This window comes from Strongylocentrotus purpuratus, unplaced genomic scaffold (assembly GCF_000002235.5).
Source record: "Strongylocentrotus purpuratus isolate Spur 01 unplaced genomic scaffold, Spur_5.0 spur5_scaffold_15, whole genome shotgun sequence".
In the NCBI taxonomy this organism is placed as follows: domain Eukaryota; kingdom Metazoa; phylum Echinodermata; class Echinoidea; order Camarodonta; family Strongylocentrotidae; genus Strongylocentrotus; species Strongylocentrotus purpuratus.
The window spans coordinates 33,379,318-33,399,162 of NW_022145600.1; the positions used below are offsets into that span (position 1 = coordinate 33,379,318).

General features: G+C 37.0%; 1 protein-coding gene across 1 annotated transcript; it reads right to left on the reverse strand.

The window, feature by feature from the left end:
• Positions 1 to 2,825: 2,825 nt before the first annotated feature.
• LOC577642 (sideroflexin-5) lies at positions 2,826 to 14,235 on the reverse strand. The gene is made up of 12 exons (XM_030986251.1): positions 14,094 to 14,235; positions 12,999 to 13,066; positions 11,481 to 11,586; positions 10,696 to 10,750; positions 10,068 to 10,147; positions 9,301 to 9,357; positions 8,700 to 8,769; positions 8,135 to 8,227; positions 7,394 to 7,509; positions 6,801 to 6,889; positions 5,825 to 5,942; positions 2,826 to 5,330 (listed from the first exon to the last, which is right to left on the reverse strand). Exons 1-12 carry the CDS (start codon positions 14,166 to 14,168, stop codon positions 5,253 to 5,255), a joined length of 1,005 nt encoding a protein of 334 aa, XP_030842111.1. The 5' UTR covers positions 14,169 to 14,235; the 3' UTR covers positions 2,826 to 5,252.
• Positions 14,236 to 19,845: the final 5,610 nt, after the last annotated feature.

The following is a 19,845-nucleotide window of genomic DNA, read 5'->3' on the forward strand; positions in this document are numbered from 1 at the left end:
AATTGTTGGAAAGGAAGCCTTCGGAGGGGGGGGGGGATTATGACACTTTTAAAATCTTTTACAGTAAATAATCATCTTTATCTTGAATTATGGTCGTGAAACATAGGCCTATAAAAATGTTTCTGAGAATAAGAATTCGTGGTTATAGTAAACAGAGGTCTGTTATTATGACATGAAATGAAAGGAAACAAACTATATACGATCCATAGTGACAAATGATTTTTAATAAATTGTTTTTATTCGGTTTTGGGTAATTAACTGTACTAGGAAATCCGTTTCTCTTTTCTTTTCCGTTTCTCTTTTCTTTTCCGTTTCTTTTGAAGAAAAAAAGACCAGCCTATTTAGACAATTCTGTCTCGTTTGTGAAAAAAGGAAGGCATATCAATTTCTCTCAGGAAAAAATGCAACGGATAACCAAAGTTGCATTCCACGACAGTGTGCTAATGTTGATTACACACAGCGGCGCTGAGTCGGAACGCCAGACGTGACTTAGCGATGACATACGCCAGAGACCCGGCGTGGACGCAAGGCAGAGTATCGATGACTGCCCGACTAGCTACTCGTAGCATTTGATGACATAGGCTCATGCATAAGAATGGACATAAGAGTCATTTGGGGTCGAAAGGTTGAAAAGCTGGAAGTATCGAATATTTATTATCGTCATTACTTATCTCTTTATCCATCTTTTTGCGGCTCTACAGAATACTGTTTTCTAGATGTGTATTTTATACTACGACTTGCAGCTGCAGCAAAACCAAAGTATCATTGATGCCCTTAATAATCAAAAGTTTATGTCGCCCAAAAAGGCCTGATCGGTGTTTTAGAGTTTGTCCATTTGATGTTTAGGCCTACAAGAATCAATATATTCTTCAATGAAATAACGAAAAACCCTACTAGTAACTGCAAGGCTATAAAAATCATTTAAGGGAAGAAATACAGTGACATGCATAAGCCTTAATGACCATTTTTTATTGACGAAGTTAGTCAAAACAGTTGATCGCATTAATGTTCCAGGACTTGATTTATCCGGGTAATAATGGGCGTCGATTAGTTTCTTTTGTTTTGTATAGAAATTGTAAGTATTTAAATACAAGTCACAAAAGTCGGTTCCCCCTGAAGTACAAGAATGGGCCTAGTTTATACTCTATAAACTGTATATCTGTTTACAAAGACATAATAAAAGTAGGTAATTATCATGATGATTCAAATAGATCCGATGATATTGCCTATATAATTTATAGCCCAATCATAATACATTTCAATACATCATGTTCATTGCATTTTTGTAATAGCACAAATCTTATACATGCCTCAAGAAATAAGGATCTGCCTCTTGTGGGAAAAAAAAATCTATGATTAACAATTTTGTAGAGCTGGTATTGAATTGTGAACACTCACCACTATTCAATTCTGATCGATCATACTAAAATCCATGAAAATAACTAGGCGGGGACGGGAACGGGGCTGGGGGTTATAGACCTCGGGATATTTTTATATTTCTAATTTCGAGCAGCCGCCGCCTCATGTTCGGGCAGCGACGTTGGTCTTTTTGTAGTTTTCATATTTTGTATAACGATTACGAAATTAGAGGTTGCCACTACATGACTGATTAAAGTAAGTGTCAAAAGTTTGCTCGTTCGTTTCGTTCACCCGCTCACAAAATACACATGTATATTCTAGAAAGATGATCTTTAGGCAAGAAACGTCAGTTCTTGCTAAAAAAAAGTGCCCTTTTCTGGAGGGGGTGGGGCTTATGTATACTGGAAGTATGCATAATATGTGTCCCATATCATGAAAATTCGATCGCAACGAATGACATTAAAAAGAGAACTATTATGAGTATAAAAGGGGGTACCTTGACCTTACCCTTCTATCAAGTGTTGCTGCGGCGTTGCTGCGGGTCGCATTCTAGATGGCGCTCTTCAATGTGTTAGGATGAGCTCTGAGAGGTTATTTCTCAGTTACAAAAAAGACTCTTGCTGATAGTGATACAGTCGAAGAGGTATTTATGTCCCCGTCAATCCCCCCCCCCCCCCTTCAATGTTTTTTTCTTGAGGGTTAAGGTCATCTTACTTCTGTGGCATAGCTGATTTTTTTTTATTATTTATTAGGCCAAACAATGATAGGTTCTATTTGCAGCACGGACAAATACAAAAGGATAGCACTAGTAATTTAGGAAAGCACCTGGAAAATCCTGTAAATATCTCACTCTCACTCTCTCTCTCTCTCTCTCTCTCTCTCTCTCTCTCTCACCTCTCTCTCGCTCTCCCTCCCCCCTTCCCTCCGACAAAAAAAATCCTATATTTAGAGGATCCTACCTTATTTCATATTTTTGCGAAATGGATATGGCGCTTTACAAAATAATATTTTAATTTCATACGTCCGATGCAGCCAATTGATGAATTTCTGCAGTTCTTGTTTGTCGCCCTCTGATGATAAGTTTAGCCCTCCATTTCGGTAAGCAGTAGCTGTAGTCAGTAGAGGCATATTCAATCCAAATTTTAGAGAAAATCCCTAAACCTTACCCTACCTGATGCATAGAGTGTGTTTGCAAATTAAACAAATTAGCTACCGTAGCTAAATACGTTGTTGCTATTTTTAGAAATATGCCTCTATTACAGATCAAAATAATGACTACTCAATATTTCTGCCATAATTATGATCGAGCACCAATATTGTACACCACTTCACTAATTGTATGTATATAAACAATTAATGTTGGAGATATCGAGACAGATTCCTCTATGAATCATATTTAAAGCAAAAAGCAAGTACATGTACACAAACTACACATGGTTCCAAATGACAGACACATCAAAAAAAAATTGAATTAATTAATATCTGTATTCTTTCATGATTATAAAATTCTCAATATAACATGATCGCATAAACTTGAAAACAAAAAAGACTTTTGTTTGCTTCTTTCATAACTTCATAAGTTTATCAAAAGTAATGGCAATTTCACATTGTGGTATATACATGGACAGTACCAATATAAAATTAGTGAAATGTTAAACATTAAATATACATATTTTAATTATCATATAAACAGTTCTTTAAATGAAATATACTACATGATATATATGCATTTAGTGATTCTGTTTACCATAATAATTTATTCATACATGAATTGGAATAATATCTCATCATAATTATACATTCATAAATATATGTATTTTTCTAAAGATTAATAAATATCTAAGTTGGAAGCACACAATAAATTGTTTTTCATTAGAAGTGTACAAGAAAATAATTCATCTCTACACAATTACCAAGCTTAGTTTTGTGCAAGTTGTGACTTTGGTCTTCAAAATTACATGATTCTTTTCAAGCTATTCCTGTTTTAGGAGTATTTCTTTTAAAAATTTCACATTCATCTAAGTTAAGTTGTAAGAAGCATTTCTCAAATTGCTTTGCAACATCATACATTTAAATGTACATATCTGTACATGTATAAAACTATGCAATTACAGGTCCATAGGTTTGAACACTTGACTTGACTGGAATGGATAAAACTGTGGTTTCAAACCTTGTCAAGGTAACACTGTCCTTTAGAAAGACTTTTATCTCGACCCATTAAAGTAAATGTATAAAGGTACTGGTGGGGGAAATAATTGTTGAATTCTAAAGCACCCTAATAACAGCCATGCTAAAACTATGGTAATACTGGAGCATTGCAAGTGCTCAGAACTACATTTTGTACAGAAACCTCCTATTATCACCACTAGAATCACAACCTACTATTAAAATATATTTATTTTCTTTAAAAATAATTAAAAAACAACCCTTCCTATTTTTTCCAAAACATGCCTGTTTCGTACCTCTGGAAGACATCACATTAAAATATATAGACTATACACATTTTTTTCTTTCAAATTCTTCATGTCATGATCATGCCAATGTACTAAAAAGTCTAGTTTTCTGAGTCCCCAATTCACGATTTTTTATTTTCATTTTATAAGACAGGTTCTAGAATCTAAGCAATCCGGTTGGTCAATTGACATCACATGGGCGTGCATTTATTTTCCCACCATACAAAACATCTTCCATCAAAAATTGATAACGGATGCTCAATATCTGCTAATATCACTTTCAAGTTTGCATAATTCAGCCAAATTTAATTTGTGCCTAATTTTCAACTGTTAGCCTACGTCTTTGTGCACATATGAAGTGTTCAGCAAGTTTAAATTTAACAGCCTAACATTAGAACTAACTTGGAAGGATAAAGGATTACTGTAATTGGTCGAAATGGTGAGTAAAAATCATCTGTATAATGTCCAACTTCTCCATCTTTCTAATATTCAATCAGTCCTACTCTTTCTCTTCTTTTTTCCTTTGGTTGGTTAACTTTGATGAGATTCTATTTTTTTAAATATTAATCATTGTTTACAGAGTCACTGAATATGGCAGTCTTACAAACAAAGGCATATTCATAATCAAATAGTATTATTATAACACATAATAAACAATGATAATATTAACGATTCACCTAGCACATAAATGTTATCGTGATGCATACATTCAAGAGGTATATTGATTTGGTTAGCAAGGCACTTAGAATACGTCCACCAAAATCAAAATAAAAATCTGAGGTATTTCTGTAGAAATCATGTAAAAGCCAATGCTTTACAAAAATCTTTCAAAAATGCTGTTATTTCAACTCCCTACATCTCTGATTACATATCATTACATCTGTTTGATATCAAAGGCAACCCATCTCTAGTCAGTAGCACCATGTCTATAATGGCCACATGTCATGTCTTCCCGGCATAAGAGGGCTGTAAATGCAGGTTTGGCAGTAGACATCATGGCCAATGCCATTTCACATAAATATGAATATAATAAGTGTAATGGATTCTCTGGTTCTTGGAAGGTCTGGGGTACCGAATGACAGACCCTGCATTTTCTTTACTCCAACGATCCTTCACAGACCTTTGATGTATGCCACTGCTGGTTGTCTGCACACTTCAGACAACTCTAGAATATTTGAGGGGTATCAGTCAGACATTCTGAAGATATTCTCTCACACACCTTTGTTTGGTATGCCACTGTTGGTTCTTTGCAAACTTCATGGAACTCTGGAATGTTTTGAGGGTATAAATATAGACTGTATAGATCCATCGTATGACAGACTTCTTTCTAGGAACATCTCTCGCAGAACTCTTTGGTATATCATTGTCGGTTCGTATCAAACTTCATAAAATCTCTGGAATGTTTGAGGGTAAGGACAGACTTCCTTCTAAATTGACCTCTCACAGACCTTTGTTGTATGTCACGGTCGCTTCCTTGCAAAGTTCCTGTATCTCAGGCTCAAGTTTAGAGGTAGATATCTGTTTGAAAATGACATAGGAAAAAAATATTACATAAATAGTCCTTGCAAAAGGTTCACCATACAATATCAACAGTGCACGCACCGACAAGTTCTGGATTTCTCAAATAAGTTTCCTGAATCGATATGCATTTGAAGATGAATACAAATTTCAAGATAACTTGTAGGCCTTCCCATTTAATGTATTATCAAGCAAATGTCATTTGAAAATAGCAAGTTTTCAAGTGACCATTACAAAATGGATAAAACATTACAAAATCTGGAATAAATATTATAAATTATAAAAGAAATAGACACTACTTTACTCTCATTTTTACTCTATATTTATTCTACTTTTTAAAATCTATTTCTATATACAAATTATTGGTATAACAATTGGCAATAAAAAGTTTAATTTTCTCTTTTTTATTAGAAAACAGTAATGCCAATTTGATGATGAAGAGGTGATTCAGTAGCCTTCCAAATTCCCTGCAAGCTACATGTTGTTTGACTTACATGGCTGGTCTGAGGGAAGATGCTGATGGCGAGTGGTAAGGCAAAGGCAAAGGCAGCGGTTGCAACAAAGGCCTGGACGGGAAGATTCAGACGGGGGTAGCGCTTCAGAAGGGAAGTCCTAGAAGAAAGCAGAGAGAAGAATAAACAGATGCAAGAGTGTGAAAATCAGACCGGAGATAGGCATCCTGACAGCTGTTCACATTCATGAAAAAGGAAAAATGAAGAGGTTGGCTGTCACTTCTGGGCCCCATTCCATAGAGTTTGTAAGGAGTAACAACTGCAAGACTTATGATACAACCTATTTCATTCTCAAACAATTTGTATTTAATGTTTCACATATTCAAGTTCATTTTTATATGTACATTGTAAATGTTATAACCTGTTTTTGTTTTTACTGAATTTGAAATAAAATCAATCAATCAATCAATCAATCAATCAAAAAACAATATGCTCACAGCCAATCAAATGCTAGGATATGATCGTGTTTTGTTATTATCAATACAAGTTTTATGAAATAGGGCCCATGGTCCCATCTTATAATGAGTAATGACTGATTTAAACTGATCTGAACTTGAAATCGATGCAACTGTGCATTTATAATACATGAGATTGTACATTTAGTTTGATTGTAGGACTTATGATTATCAATTCAGATCAATCGCAACTCTTTATAAGACAGGGACTGGAATGACAAGTGAAAAGATTAAGGTCAGCTTCGAGAGAGAGAAATACTGAAGGGAGATTCTTCCTTAAACAGGTTATAGATTGAGTAGGTAATATATATCATATCAACTTGCCAAAATATGCTGGTTCTCTAATAAACCAACACCCCCTCTTGCCCCCAAAATTGGCAAATAGATTAACACAAACAGAATCAACAAAACTGGTGCTTTTTCCATTCAAAGTGTTTTTTACAAGCATTTAATTTTTGTGAATTTAAAGAAATATAAAGCAGAAAAGTTATTGGGGTACTTACTTGTTTTCAATGAGCGTCATCACAATGGGAGGTATTAACAGCAGTGGAGCAGGAAGAAAAGCTCTTGTCATCGCTGTCTCTAAAAGTGCCTGAGAAGTTGAAAGAAAAGTGCATGAAAACTAATAGTTTGCCTCGTATTCATGTTGTGGACTTCACTGAGTTCTTTGAAGAAATTGGCAAAACAACCAGCAAATAGGCTATGACTACATTTATTTAAAAAAAAACACATCTGAAATATTTAACTATTCATTGAAGGGTATTTTTTCAGCTGAGAGAACATATCTCTAGAGGGTGTATACATGTTACAATTTAGAATGATCCTTGCCGCCCCTTTTGTAGTTTTATGATATGATTGGTCTGTGTTCTTAATCTATTGCGCCAGATTTCGCAGCAAGTCCATTTGCGATTGGATCAAAGAATTATATAATAATTGAGTGTCTCAATATCTACAAACGGACAAATTCGTTTCAACATTGCCAAACCGGCAAACACTTTTTTGCATATTTGTATTGGTCGATAACTTCTCCAACTTTAGAGGGGCTTTAACACATAGCCAAAGCCCTTCCAGCCCTGAACGGATGACATGATCTTACCTTTTTGGCAGCCACCTTGGATGTTCCAACGACCTGATTGTTATGATCCATGACCTCTATACCAGTCCGAAGCTCACTGAATCTCATGAGAGTCACGTTACATACACTAGCTGTGGCTGTATCAAAACAGAAATAAAAGGGATGCCATCACCTGAAAGATTCACAGTTACAATAACCCATAAATGTAGAACAAATCAGATCATCGGGGCTCTGTCTTATTAAGAATTGGGCTCAATCTGGACCAATGGCAATTCTTCTAATCGATTGTAAAAATCAAAACTCCAATCTCTTTAGTGCAGAATAGCAATTGATATCAAGTTGGTTTGACAATGTCAACTGACCAAGAAATGAATCAAATTATTAGTATGATTATCACATGTTCTCTACAGGAAACATTGATCAGAGATTGCACAAAATGAGAAAATCTTCCTTATCCATCCCAGGCTATTATTCTTCCCATGTTCTACATTTATACTTCCACTTGTATTTCCTAATCCCAAAACTGTTCTACATTTGAATGTTGTCATTCATTATTCATACTTTGCTACCACTTCTTAATGGATTCTTAAGACCTGGTGGAACCAACTGGACGATAAAAATGTATTCCACAGGAAGAGATGAACTATTAGTTTTTGTCACTGACAGGTGGTTATCTCATCAAATCAGCTCTTAATTAATTAATTAATTAATTAAGTAGCTACACGTTGTGCAGTCCCGCTTTGAGTCATAGATGAGTATTACCTACCAACAGCAGGAAAGGCACAAATCTTTGGATGATCATCCGTTTCGCTGGACTGACGTTTGCGCCCCTCTTGACAAGCAAATTTAACCAACCTTTGATGAAAGAGTAAAATAAAAACAGTTACATGATTTGATAATCCACTTAAAAACAAAGCAACAGCTAAATAAAATGACTTATGCATAGTGCACCTCAGGGGTGGATCTAGGAGTTTGTAGAAAAACAGGGTGCACATTATTTCCAATATTTTCTGATGTGCAAAAAATAAGGTCATGAGGATTTTCAGCACCTCTTTACTAAACTCTCTGACAAACAAAAAGAAAAATGCTATCCCTTCAAATAGAGAGGAAAACAAATTATTTGTGGACTGCAGTGTACTACAGGTATTTGGGTTTCAAAAGGGGGACAAGGGACGGTTGACTGAAATTCATAATGTTTTTTTTTAACATTTTTTTCTTGGTGGTTTACCATGCAATATGAAATGAGGTTTTACAAACTTAGACTGTTTCCAGTCAGTTTCTTTTCAAAATTTAATCACGGGACCATTTGTTTACTTTATATTTAAACTTACTGCTATTGAACAAGCACTTGTTACAGCTCCTACATATCCCATGACGAAACTTGACACAGGTGTCTCCTGGAATATTATTTTTAGATAGATGAGGGAGAGACAAACAATTAGATCACATTTACTGCAGAGGTTACAACACATAGGTTACAACAATTGTCCGGCAATGATTCGTCCACAATATCCAACACTAATCAAATTCCTCACTTCACAGTTAACACAGACTTATTTAAGGCTTTGGAAGTCCCTTTATCACTTAAGATATCACAAAGTCTACATACGAGTCCATACACCACAGAAGAATTTTTAAATTAAAAAAAAAAATTCAAGTGCTTGGTTTCATTGTGTAATTTAACACACTAGTAAATTATATGAAGGTGTAACCTCAACATTCATGAATCTCTTTCGAGCTTCAGCAAAAAAGAAAAACTTTTCTGTCTTAAAATATGCAATCGGAGTGAAGGTCAGGTACAACCATGTTTACCTGTTGAGAGTAGGCTTAAGGCTCTGGATAAATTCCAATAGAAATACATATATATGAGTATGACATTTCGTTAATGGAATAGTTCAATGAAAATCAAAAGGAAAGCACTAACTTACCTTCGTAGCATTTCTGTTCGCATAGTTCACTCCAGCATTATGACTTTGGTTTATCCACTGTAAAGGAGAGAATTGGGGAGAGAGCGTGAGAGAGAGAGAGAGAGAAAGAAAGAGAGGGAGAGAGAAAAAAAAGGGAGAGAGAAATAGATAGACAGAGAGAGAGAGAGAGAGAGATGGACAGAAACAGAGAGAAGAGAGAGAGAGAGAGGGAAAGAAAGAGAGGGAGAGAGAATAGATGGAGAGAGAGAGAGAGAGAGAGAGAGAGAAAGAGAGATAGAAAAAGATACAGATACAGCAATAGGATTTAAGGAGAAGAAAAACAAGATAGATATTACATACTCTTTGACATTGACTTGCATATTCAAATGGTTTATAACAGTCCTTGTTCAATAGTTTACATAATAAAGTTAATTCTCAGAGAAAATGATAACAAATAAGGAGAATAAAAAGTATATACAGACTGTTGAACAGGAACTGAATCAGATAATTCAGGAATATTACATATCATTCACTATTTCAATTTAAAAACATACCAGTACTAGTCTATTGGTCAAATACATGTCAACATTTTCATGAAAATTAAGCAATTTAAAAATAGGGTCATATTTGTACATTGTTTATGGAAAAATCAAGAGAACATATTAAAGAAGAGAATTAACTATCCATAAAGTCTTGCTTGAAATGTTGAACTGTACATTATATACATTCAGAAATGGGTTCACTTCTTGCAGAAGATATGGGCAATAAATTTAATAAACATCACATACTTGCCAAAATACAGATGATACAATGGTTTGATTTGGAAGAAGAAGACCAACAACAATGGGAGATCCAAACGGAACAAAGCCTGATGAGAAAGATCAATTGATGATGAGTGATATTTACTATGTAAAAGGTTAAAAACATTACAAATTATAATGCATTAAAGACAATAGTAGGAAAGGAATGACTGTATGATTACCATATACCCCCCTCCCACCTCTTGGTATAAATTTCAAAATCTAACAGCAATTGCCATTACCATATAATTACACGTAACTGTTTTAAAGAGGTTATTTCTACCTACAAACTGATAGGGCAAAAACAACAAAAAGACGACTTGAGACTTGTACAAAGACTACTTGTCCTTTGACCAACTTCAGTTGTCAAATGAGACATATATCCTCAATCCAAGGAACAAAGTCCTTTACAAAAACCATCTTTGACAGCGACACATGTCCACTAAGTACACAAGAACAATGAATGGGCAGGAAATACTGCTCCATCAGCACAATAGTTAGGTACACATAGTGTAATAAAAAATCTTTACAATGCACAAAGAAAGTATATGTGTACATAAAAAAATTATTAAACTTTTTTTTTTAATATGGACAATACTGAGAAGAAAATTCCTACCTGACATTCTGAAGGGCATGAACACCTTTTCTCCTGTGTCAGGGTGAACTATTGCCTGAAATCAAAGAACATACATAAAACTTAACTTTCACCATGGTACACATGGTTGCAATACATAGATTTTTTTTATTTGTAAATTTATTTTAGTTACTGGAAGCACAAGTCATCTCTACTCTCAGAGATCTAACAGGAAGTTCATTTTCGATCAATTCAATATATAGTGTCCTTTTGAATCATTCAAAAAGCTTGCTTATTAGCATCAATACATTACAAGTTTACATTACTGATTGATGACCCACTTTGGGTAACCAATCAAAAATGCTCCATATTTGGTTTTAACCCATTGCTTCCATTCTGTGCAATCAAATATCATCTTTGATTAACAAACTTCACTTTCTGATTCAATAACTCATCATAGTTTTTAAAGGTTCATTTAGTTGGTTAAAAGTCTCATTTACCTACTGTAGAAAAGAAAAACCCAAAGCCTCAGTTGTGGTGCACATTTCATAAGATGGTGTGAACAAGATTTTCAAATATATAATACAACCTGCACTCCTGATCAAAATGTAGTCTTTTGAGAGCCATTAACTTGATTATAAAAATTCCCTTCTGACTCGCTGCAGGCAACAAGATGCCTAATAGTATTGATAGACAAGAAGATGTGAGGTAAAAACCTGTGGACTACCAAATTTCCATCTCCCCATAGTCTTAATACAGGAACCAACCGGTTCCAGTAAGCAATGGGTTAGCAGGATGTTTCTTCTTAGCTTTGTCTGAAATATTACCTGTTTGATTTTCTGTGCCTCCCATAGCTGTTTGTTTGTGACCCCGTCGGGCAGGCTTCCTTTCTGATAGGCATCTAGGAGCTCTACAGCCCAGTTAATTTTTTCTAGTCGGATATAATCAAACAATGTATTAGCATTGAAATATCAATTATGAAACAAAATTTATAAGTGTTCACAAGGAGCAAATATTTGTTTATAAGCATTGCATTAATAGTAAATTCTTTTTGTTGTTGTTACGTTTTCTAAACTGATTTGTACCAAAATCCTTTGTTTAGCTGTTTAAGGGGTTAGACTCGACTAGGACATGTGCTATTTTCTTGCCCTTTTTTACCAACCAATAGTTTCTCTTCTTGTATATGTAAACACATTGTATGAAATGTATAACTGTATTGCTGTTGGTAATTGCAATCAAATCAAATTAAGGGTACTAGTTGATTTCACCTAATGAACAAGAACACTTGAACAGAGATTCCAACATGTTGGAGTCCCATATGTGCTATGCAATATAAAGCCTGAAATTGGGAGGTATCGAGGCGTGACATAATAATATAATAATAATGATAATAAATTTGTTTATCCAGGGAAGCCCTTTCCATAGGACAAGAGGGCTAATCAACCAAGTATACCAAGTAAGTAAGTAAGTTTCAATACTATTCTTCCTAAATGCCATTATATTTTGCTGTTGCAATTTTTGTAAATATATTTTTATGTTTACAAGTAGTCTTTTCTAGGCAGTTTACTACATGATATTGGAATGAGATCTATCTTAATTTCGTTTTTGAAATACAAAGGTTGAGGCACATTGTAGGCTGATCGAAGTGAACACCTCGCCCCTCTGCTCTAGAATGTGAAATTTCAACAATATTCTGACATATCCAAGAGCAACCTTAGCAGAAGCTTTTGACATATCCTGTTCACAAAATGACTAGGATAGATCAAGACAAACCATCATAACCATTATCATCATCACCATCATCATCATCATCATCATCATCATCATCATCATCATCATCATCATCATCATCATCATCATCATCATCATCATCATCATCATCATCATCATCATCATCATCATCATCATCATCATCATCATCTATACAGGAGTGTAGGATATCCTGTAGGTCTCCCGGTCAGATCACTTGGTACATTAGTAAAAGTCTATAAACCAGTGCATGGTTGCGTGGATGTCAGACTATGCTATTAAAAAGTGTCTGACCAAAAAGAATCCAAGCTGTGTTTAAATGAATTGATGACGGTAGCAAACAAACAACAGCTAAATTGATGCAATCCATTGATATTCTAAATATTAATGATGTCTTGCTAGGCAATGTTTTGCAAAACCGTCATACATGTAGGTACAAGTTTGCTCACATCCCATTGTTATGTGTTTTAATTTAAATGCACACGTTTCAATGGGATGTCGGCAAAAGTTGTCCATGACCTTATGTTTCCGTGAAGCGACATGCTGCGCCTGGTGCAACAATATTTATATAGTGCATTCTACATGTGGTTTTTACCTGGGAAACAAAGAGAGTCCTTGGGTCTATAATGTCCAAGAAGTGACGATATCGCCCTAGGAACGTGCTCTGTGAAAGAGAAAGGAAAATAATGAGCATTATACATTTAAAGAATAACTGGTTTCCAGTAATTTAGCTGTACCCATATTTTTGTCTTCTTCTTCAATTTAGACGGCTGTTGCAAAAGGAAGTCTGTTGATGTTGTTGCAGTAGGGGGTGTTGATTTTTAAAAAAAAGATGCTCCATACCCCCCCCCCCCCCCCCCCCCCCCGCTTATTCGTCGGCTAATTCACCGCTGAATATTTTCTCTCAAACAAAAAACTAAGTGCCGATTACCCCCCCTTGCACTGTCTCACTCTCACCTCAGGCTCAAAGTTGGCAACCCTAAGAACCCCCCCCCCCCCTTGAAAAAAGCTTGTACGGGCTTGTATATTCATGTATATGTCGGCCTGGGGCCCATTCCTACAAACCGTCATAAGTCTAACTTCTTGACTAAATCAGCGTTAGTGAGCAACTTGTCCACTACGTGTTTCACCAAGCCCTCTTTGCCAAGATCAACGACAACATCCTGACTAAGGAGTTATGACGCCTCTGACACCGTCGTATCTCTGTCATAACTATTTAGTCGATGGGCAGCGCCATCACATGTCATTTATTGGGTAGACTTTGGTGGTATTGCGGTGGTATTGCGACTAAGGCTAAGTTTTGGCTCCTCTTCTCGCCGATAGTATCGATCTCACGAGATACTAGCTAGTAAGCTCTTCGTGAAACGGTTTAGGAAGATCAGAGACATCTCCGTAGTTGGCGGATAAAGTTATGACTGTCTTGTCGTTGGTTTCTAGGAACGAGCCCCAGAATCTCTACATCGCTATATGACGGACTAGTACTACCAGGTCCGTCATCACCAGGCCAGGCCAGGCCAGGCCAGGCCAGGCCCGGCCGCGCCACACCCCTGCGCATATGGGGTGCCAAGCAGTGCAGTGGCTACCATAATTAGGAGTCAGTAGCGTTGGAATCGGACCGATCTGTAAATCGTTTTCTCAACATATCAAGCAATGACACTAGTAACAGACTCTAGAATATCTTCGATAATTACCTGGTCGAACCTTGGCTTGCTCAGCTGAAAGGTAGGAAAACCATCTTGGTCCATTTTTGCCTCGATTTGGTCCATATTTCGCAGCTCGTTCGTCGACGTCTATCGGTCCGCAATCAGCTGGAACAACAGGTTGTAGATAGTCTTCTTCGAAGGACGTATTTGTTTACAATAAATGGGGCATAATCGTAGTCTTTCTTTCAGTTTACACCTGGGCTATAGGCCTACAAATATGAGTGCTACGCAACATGACCCAGCACCACATTAATACTATCATTATCATCATAATCATCATCGTTATTATCTTCACAATCACCACACCACCACCACCACCACCATCATCATAATCATCATCATAATCATCATCACTAGTATCATCACAATCACCACCACCATCATCACCATCATCACCACTAGTATCATCACAATCACCACCACCATCACCATCATCATTACTATTATCATCACAATCCCCACCACCATCACCACCATCATCATCATCATAATCATCATCACCAGTATCATCACAATCACCACCACCACCACCACCATCATCATCATAATCATCATCACCAGTATCACAATCACCACCACTATCACCATCATCAGCACCACCATCACCACCATCATCATCATCATAATCATCATCACCAGTATCATCACAATCACCACCACCACCACCATCATCATATCACCCTCAATTTTGTAAGCTCCAAAGGACCTCACACAGACTGGAAGGCTAATTCCTGCGCAACCTAATTTTCATACCCTTTACAAAAGTGAGCAGTGCTCACCCATGCAAGCATGAATTATTTTCAGACTTTTTGGTGTCATATGAAAGTTGAGTTTATGAGCTTTCCATACATTTAAAACTTTTTCCCCAGAATCATATATTTTTTTATTCGGCAGCCATTTCAAAAGTGTATAGTTTTTTTTTTTTTTTTTTGGGGGGGGGGGGGGCGCACGGTATAGGGACTGGAGGCTATAATGGTTCTGATGTTTGGGGCCTTTCTGTCGTACGTATAATGCTGCATTGTGTACAGATTTATCTTTATAATGATAATAACACAAATAATTTTGTAAAGGGGGCTGCTCGGTATGTAAGCAACAGAGGACAGACGGCTTTAGGTCCTCTCTCTCCATCTCTCTCTCTCTCTCTCTCTCACACACACACACACACACACACACACTCATGTTCTCCCTCTCTCTCTCTCTCTTTTCTCTCTCTCTCTCTCTCACTCACTCACCATTTTATTCATTTGCAATATATTATAAAAAGTGAAGGAACGTACAAGATGATATATCTCCCGCACCATCGATCGTCCAATTGTTGAAAACGATGAAGACACATATCATCGCAAATTACGTTCGAGAGATGAGGATCGGCCGACGAACTGTTGTTTTGTTATCTTGTCGTTCTTGACAACATGATTATGCGAAAGATAATTTGTCTTCATATTGTTAAAGCTTTTCATCATGAGGTCCTAAAATATCGAAAGTGATACCTTCATTAATTAATCATGATGCGTGACGTGACAGTATTAGGACTATTTTCATTTTCATTTGGATGTTCAGATCCACAGTCTAGTAATTGTCCAACAGAAGTTACTACAACTGAATACAGACAAACCCAAAGAACAAGGGGAAATCGATTTTTTATTTTTATTTTTTATTTTTTTGTTGTTGTGGTTATCACCATGGCGAAAGAAGTTATAAGTAATGCTTCTCGATACAGCAGTACACTATTCCCTCAAGTGCTTAACATCAAGCATTGGTTTCTGCTTCGCCTTTTTGCAATTTCACTAAGCATTATGAAGGTGGTCCTATATAAGGGGACACCCCTTCTCGATTACTTGTAAGCTGTAAATCACCTTAATCAATAATTTATAATGAAGTTGGCTCTATCTTACAAATATACACTGTCTTGGGAGGTTGTGGTTGAAACTATGGACAAGAGATGACTCCGATAGTACGTTTTGCTGAAGGACTCAGCCCCGAAGCAAATTAATAGTACTATTGGAGTCACAGAGGGACCATAGTTTTAATCATATATTTGTAATATAAATCATTTACAATTTTATATTGATTGATCATTGGTTGGTTAAAAGATGTTGATGTAAAAATCGAAGAATTCAAACTTACTCGCTGTAGCCATTCCTGTCGCCTTTTCATTTCCTGATTACACAGTCAAAAAATAGGAATTTTTGCTATATAGTCGTAAATAGTACTTTTTGCAAAATAATGTGCTTATTTTGTAATCATGTGACACAATTTTAACAAATCAATGAACAAGAATATATGAATGACGTACATAAACGGGGATCAGGGGCGTACGCAGGATTTTTTCAAGGGGGGGGTTTTAAAATATTTTGCTCCCTAAAATTTGAAAATCGCGCCGGCCGAAAAGTCGCTCAGTGGGGGGGGGGGGGGGGGGGGGGGGGGGGGGGGGGTAAGCGGAACTTTTTTTTTTTTTTTTTTGGAGGCCAAAAAAATCGCCAAGACTCAGCCGGCAGAAAAGTCGCTCAGTGGGGGGGGGGGGGGGGGGGGGGGGGGGGGGGGGGGTAAGCGGACACTTTTTTTTTTTTTTTTGGTCTCAAAATTTCAAAATTTGACATTTTTTACGTTTGGGGGGGGGGGTAAGGTCACCTTATGTAGGTAGCCGTGGGTATAATTTTTTTTTTTTTTTTTTTTTTTTTTTTTTTTTTTTTTTTAATAAAAAAAAAAAAAAAAAAAAAAACCAAAGGGGGGGGGGGGGGGGGGTTTTATGTTTTTTTAGGGGGGTTTACATACATTAAAATACAAAGGGGGGGGGTTTGAACCCCAAAACACCCCCCTGCGTACGCCCCTGACGTGGATGACCCCCGTCCCCCCTCCCATTTATTTTTAAATCACTATAAAGCCATATACCCGTGGACCTGCGGTAACAACTGTTGTTCTGTTCTCATGTCGTACTTGGAAACATGATTATGCGAAAGATATTTGTCTTAATATAAATATCAAAAGTGATACCTTCATTAATTAATCATGATGCGTGACAGTAAAAGGACTGGTATACTTTTCTTTATCATTTGGATGTTCAGATCCACAACCTAATAGTTGTCATCAGAAGTTTAGTGTATAACTTGCTATAACCGAATACAGACAAACCCCCAAACAAGAGGAAAGCGATTTCTTGTTATCTTTAATCATCATCATGGCTGAAGAAGTTATAAGTAATGCTAGTCGATACAGCAGTGCACTATTCCTTTGCTTAACATCAAGCATTGGTTTCTGCTTGGCCTTTTTGCCAATTCTACCACAAAACCCCAATTTCCACCGTCTGCATTCACATCAAAGGATGTCATGCTTGGCAGTTTGACCGTAGCCATGATCCGTGCTCGTTGATCTCACTATGGATTCTCTTTCGTAGACGGGCGTACCACCGTGATCAAATTCTGTTTTGGCCGATGCAATGTTACCACTGCGCCAGGGCATTTGGAATCTCTTATCTTACTCCAGAAACGCTTAGTCTGATACAGAGACATGTAATTCCCCTGGGCCAGCATCTCTGCAGAGAGCTTCGACTTTGAATGACTTGGGAAGGGTGTCTCGAGCTCGCAACATCAAACAAGCCATTCTTCACGAGGTACTGTCCAGAAGAATCTTGGGCACCCAGGAAGTTCTCGAGGATTGAACTCTGTATCTGGGGCATCAGGAATGGCCAGTAACCCACCGAAGGTCATAAAGAGTATCCCGTTAAAACCAGATTGTATTGGTCTTAGAAGAGGATGATCCTCGTGAGCTAGTACCTGTTTGCTCGCCATCAGGTTCATCATACCACAGACCTTCGGAAGATGGAGTGGTTCTTATGTTCTGAAAGTGATGAGACTTCAAGAGATCAGACATCATGCGAGTCAAGGATCTTGGAGGACTCATATATAATTGTAGCAAGTGGGACCCAATTCGACATCTAGGGAAGATCAATCACCCAATCTGAAATCGAGTCATAACAAGGAGCATCTCAACATCCAGGGGTTGGTGTACACGAAACCACATAAATCGATGATAAACATATTTCAATTCTTTACTGCTTTAACCGTGCTTGGTATATTGGTGAAACTATCCATTCTGTGAGATGCATTTTGAGAGATGACCAAAGCACAAGCTCAAATTCATTCCATGTCTTCGAGAATATTTTATATTTGATTACATATCATAGCTCTGCTTTTTTTCAGAACATTCTATGGCGCTGTTTTCGTTGACAAAACCTCTTTATCCTATACCTTGGCATTCTTCTTTGAATGTTTTTCTTTGTGTCAATGAAGGTATTGCTCACCCCATAAGTGAATTTGGGCATAACCAAAACAAACTCATTCCTGTATGCCAATGGTAATTCTTCTGGCGGACTCTTGCTGACCCGTTTTACGAAGAATGTGCCATCACTGGTGCTGCAATATGCCTACAGATGTGGACTTCTATCCTCCCGTTGTCAACCCTTAAAGTAAGGGACCAGACAGCAGAGTATGAGGAAAATCAAAGAGACGAATAAGTGTCAGATGGTTGCAAGAAGCCTGACAGGAGTCTTTCTACACGATTCCATCTTGTATTTCATTTGCAGCTTCGGTTGCCTACTTCGCTTGCAGTAGAGTTCTACTCTCTGGAAAGGGTACTTGCAGTACAAGCATGCATGTTTGAAAGATGTCTCCAGGTTAGTGTTCTTCGCACCACCCCTCATCCTGTGCGTCTGGCACCTCTTTGTTACTCGTAGCTTCCCTAGATTCAGAGCCACGACCAACATTCCGAACATTCGCAACCTCATAGGTGTCCACGATGTCATGCTTCTGCTTTGTGGAAGTGGGGTTTTCACACTCCATATCTTTAGGTCATCTCTGCAGCCATAGGGCTGTCTCAGAAGCCGGTAGCAACCATGACTTTGTTATATCTGACAAAGACATCTTGTTATGGTTACGTTCGTCATCTCTTGCTACGACATCATGAGGGTGGTTCTGACGACCCTTGTTCTTCTTGTAGCACAAACGTCAGCAGCTGCAGGGAGCTCGAGAAAGGAAGTGGTCAAGGATCTGCCTGATGTATCTGTTGCTGCAAACATCACGCAATGGCTTGAGGAGAGTACCAAGAAACCTTCGTGGCTTGTGCTTTCATCAGGGTTGGACTCTTTAAAGGAGAGATTTTGGAATGTTGCTCAACCTTTCATTACGATATATAGTTTACATTCTGCAACAGTGGCGTATGAAATCTTCAAGTCAATTTAATAAATCTGAAATATATGTTCATTTTCATAACCAAAGACGTATGAGAATATGATTGTTGATTGAAATGACTTAAAATGATGATAAATACATTTGTGTGATGTCACACCAGAAGCATTCTTGTTTTAACAATTTAAAAAAAAATACAATGACATATACCTGTAGTTTGAAATCTTGGAAACATAACATGTATGTAGAAATGCTTCTTTATGCATTCGACAGAAATGGTACGATCAAGTAACTCTAAAAACTTCCATATTCACCTTTTCTTACTTGTGTGCAAACAGTACCAGGAAGAAAGTCTGGGGTTTTAGCCCAGCTAAATAGATACAATAGATCTACAAGATTCCTCTATAAGTAATTAGGATTAAAGTATTCATAATAAGCTGGCACATCAAATAAATCTAAGTATGAAGGGATACTCCTAGGTTTGTAACAAAGGATAAAATTGTGAAGTAAATAAATATCAAATTAATGCTAAAAGAATAAGGTGAGAGATTCATTAA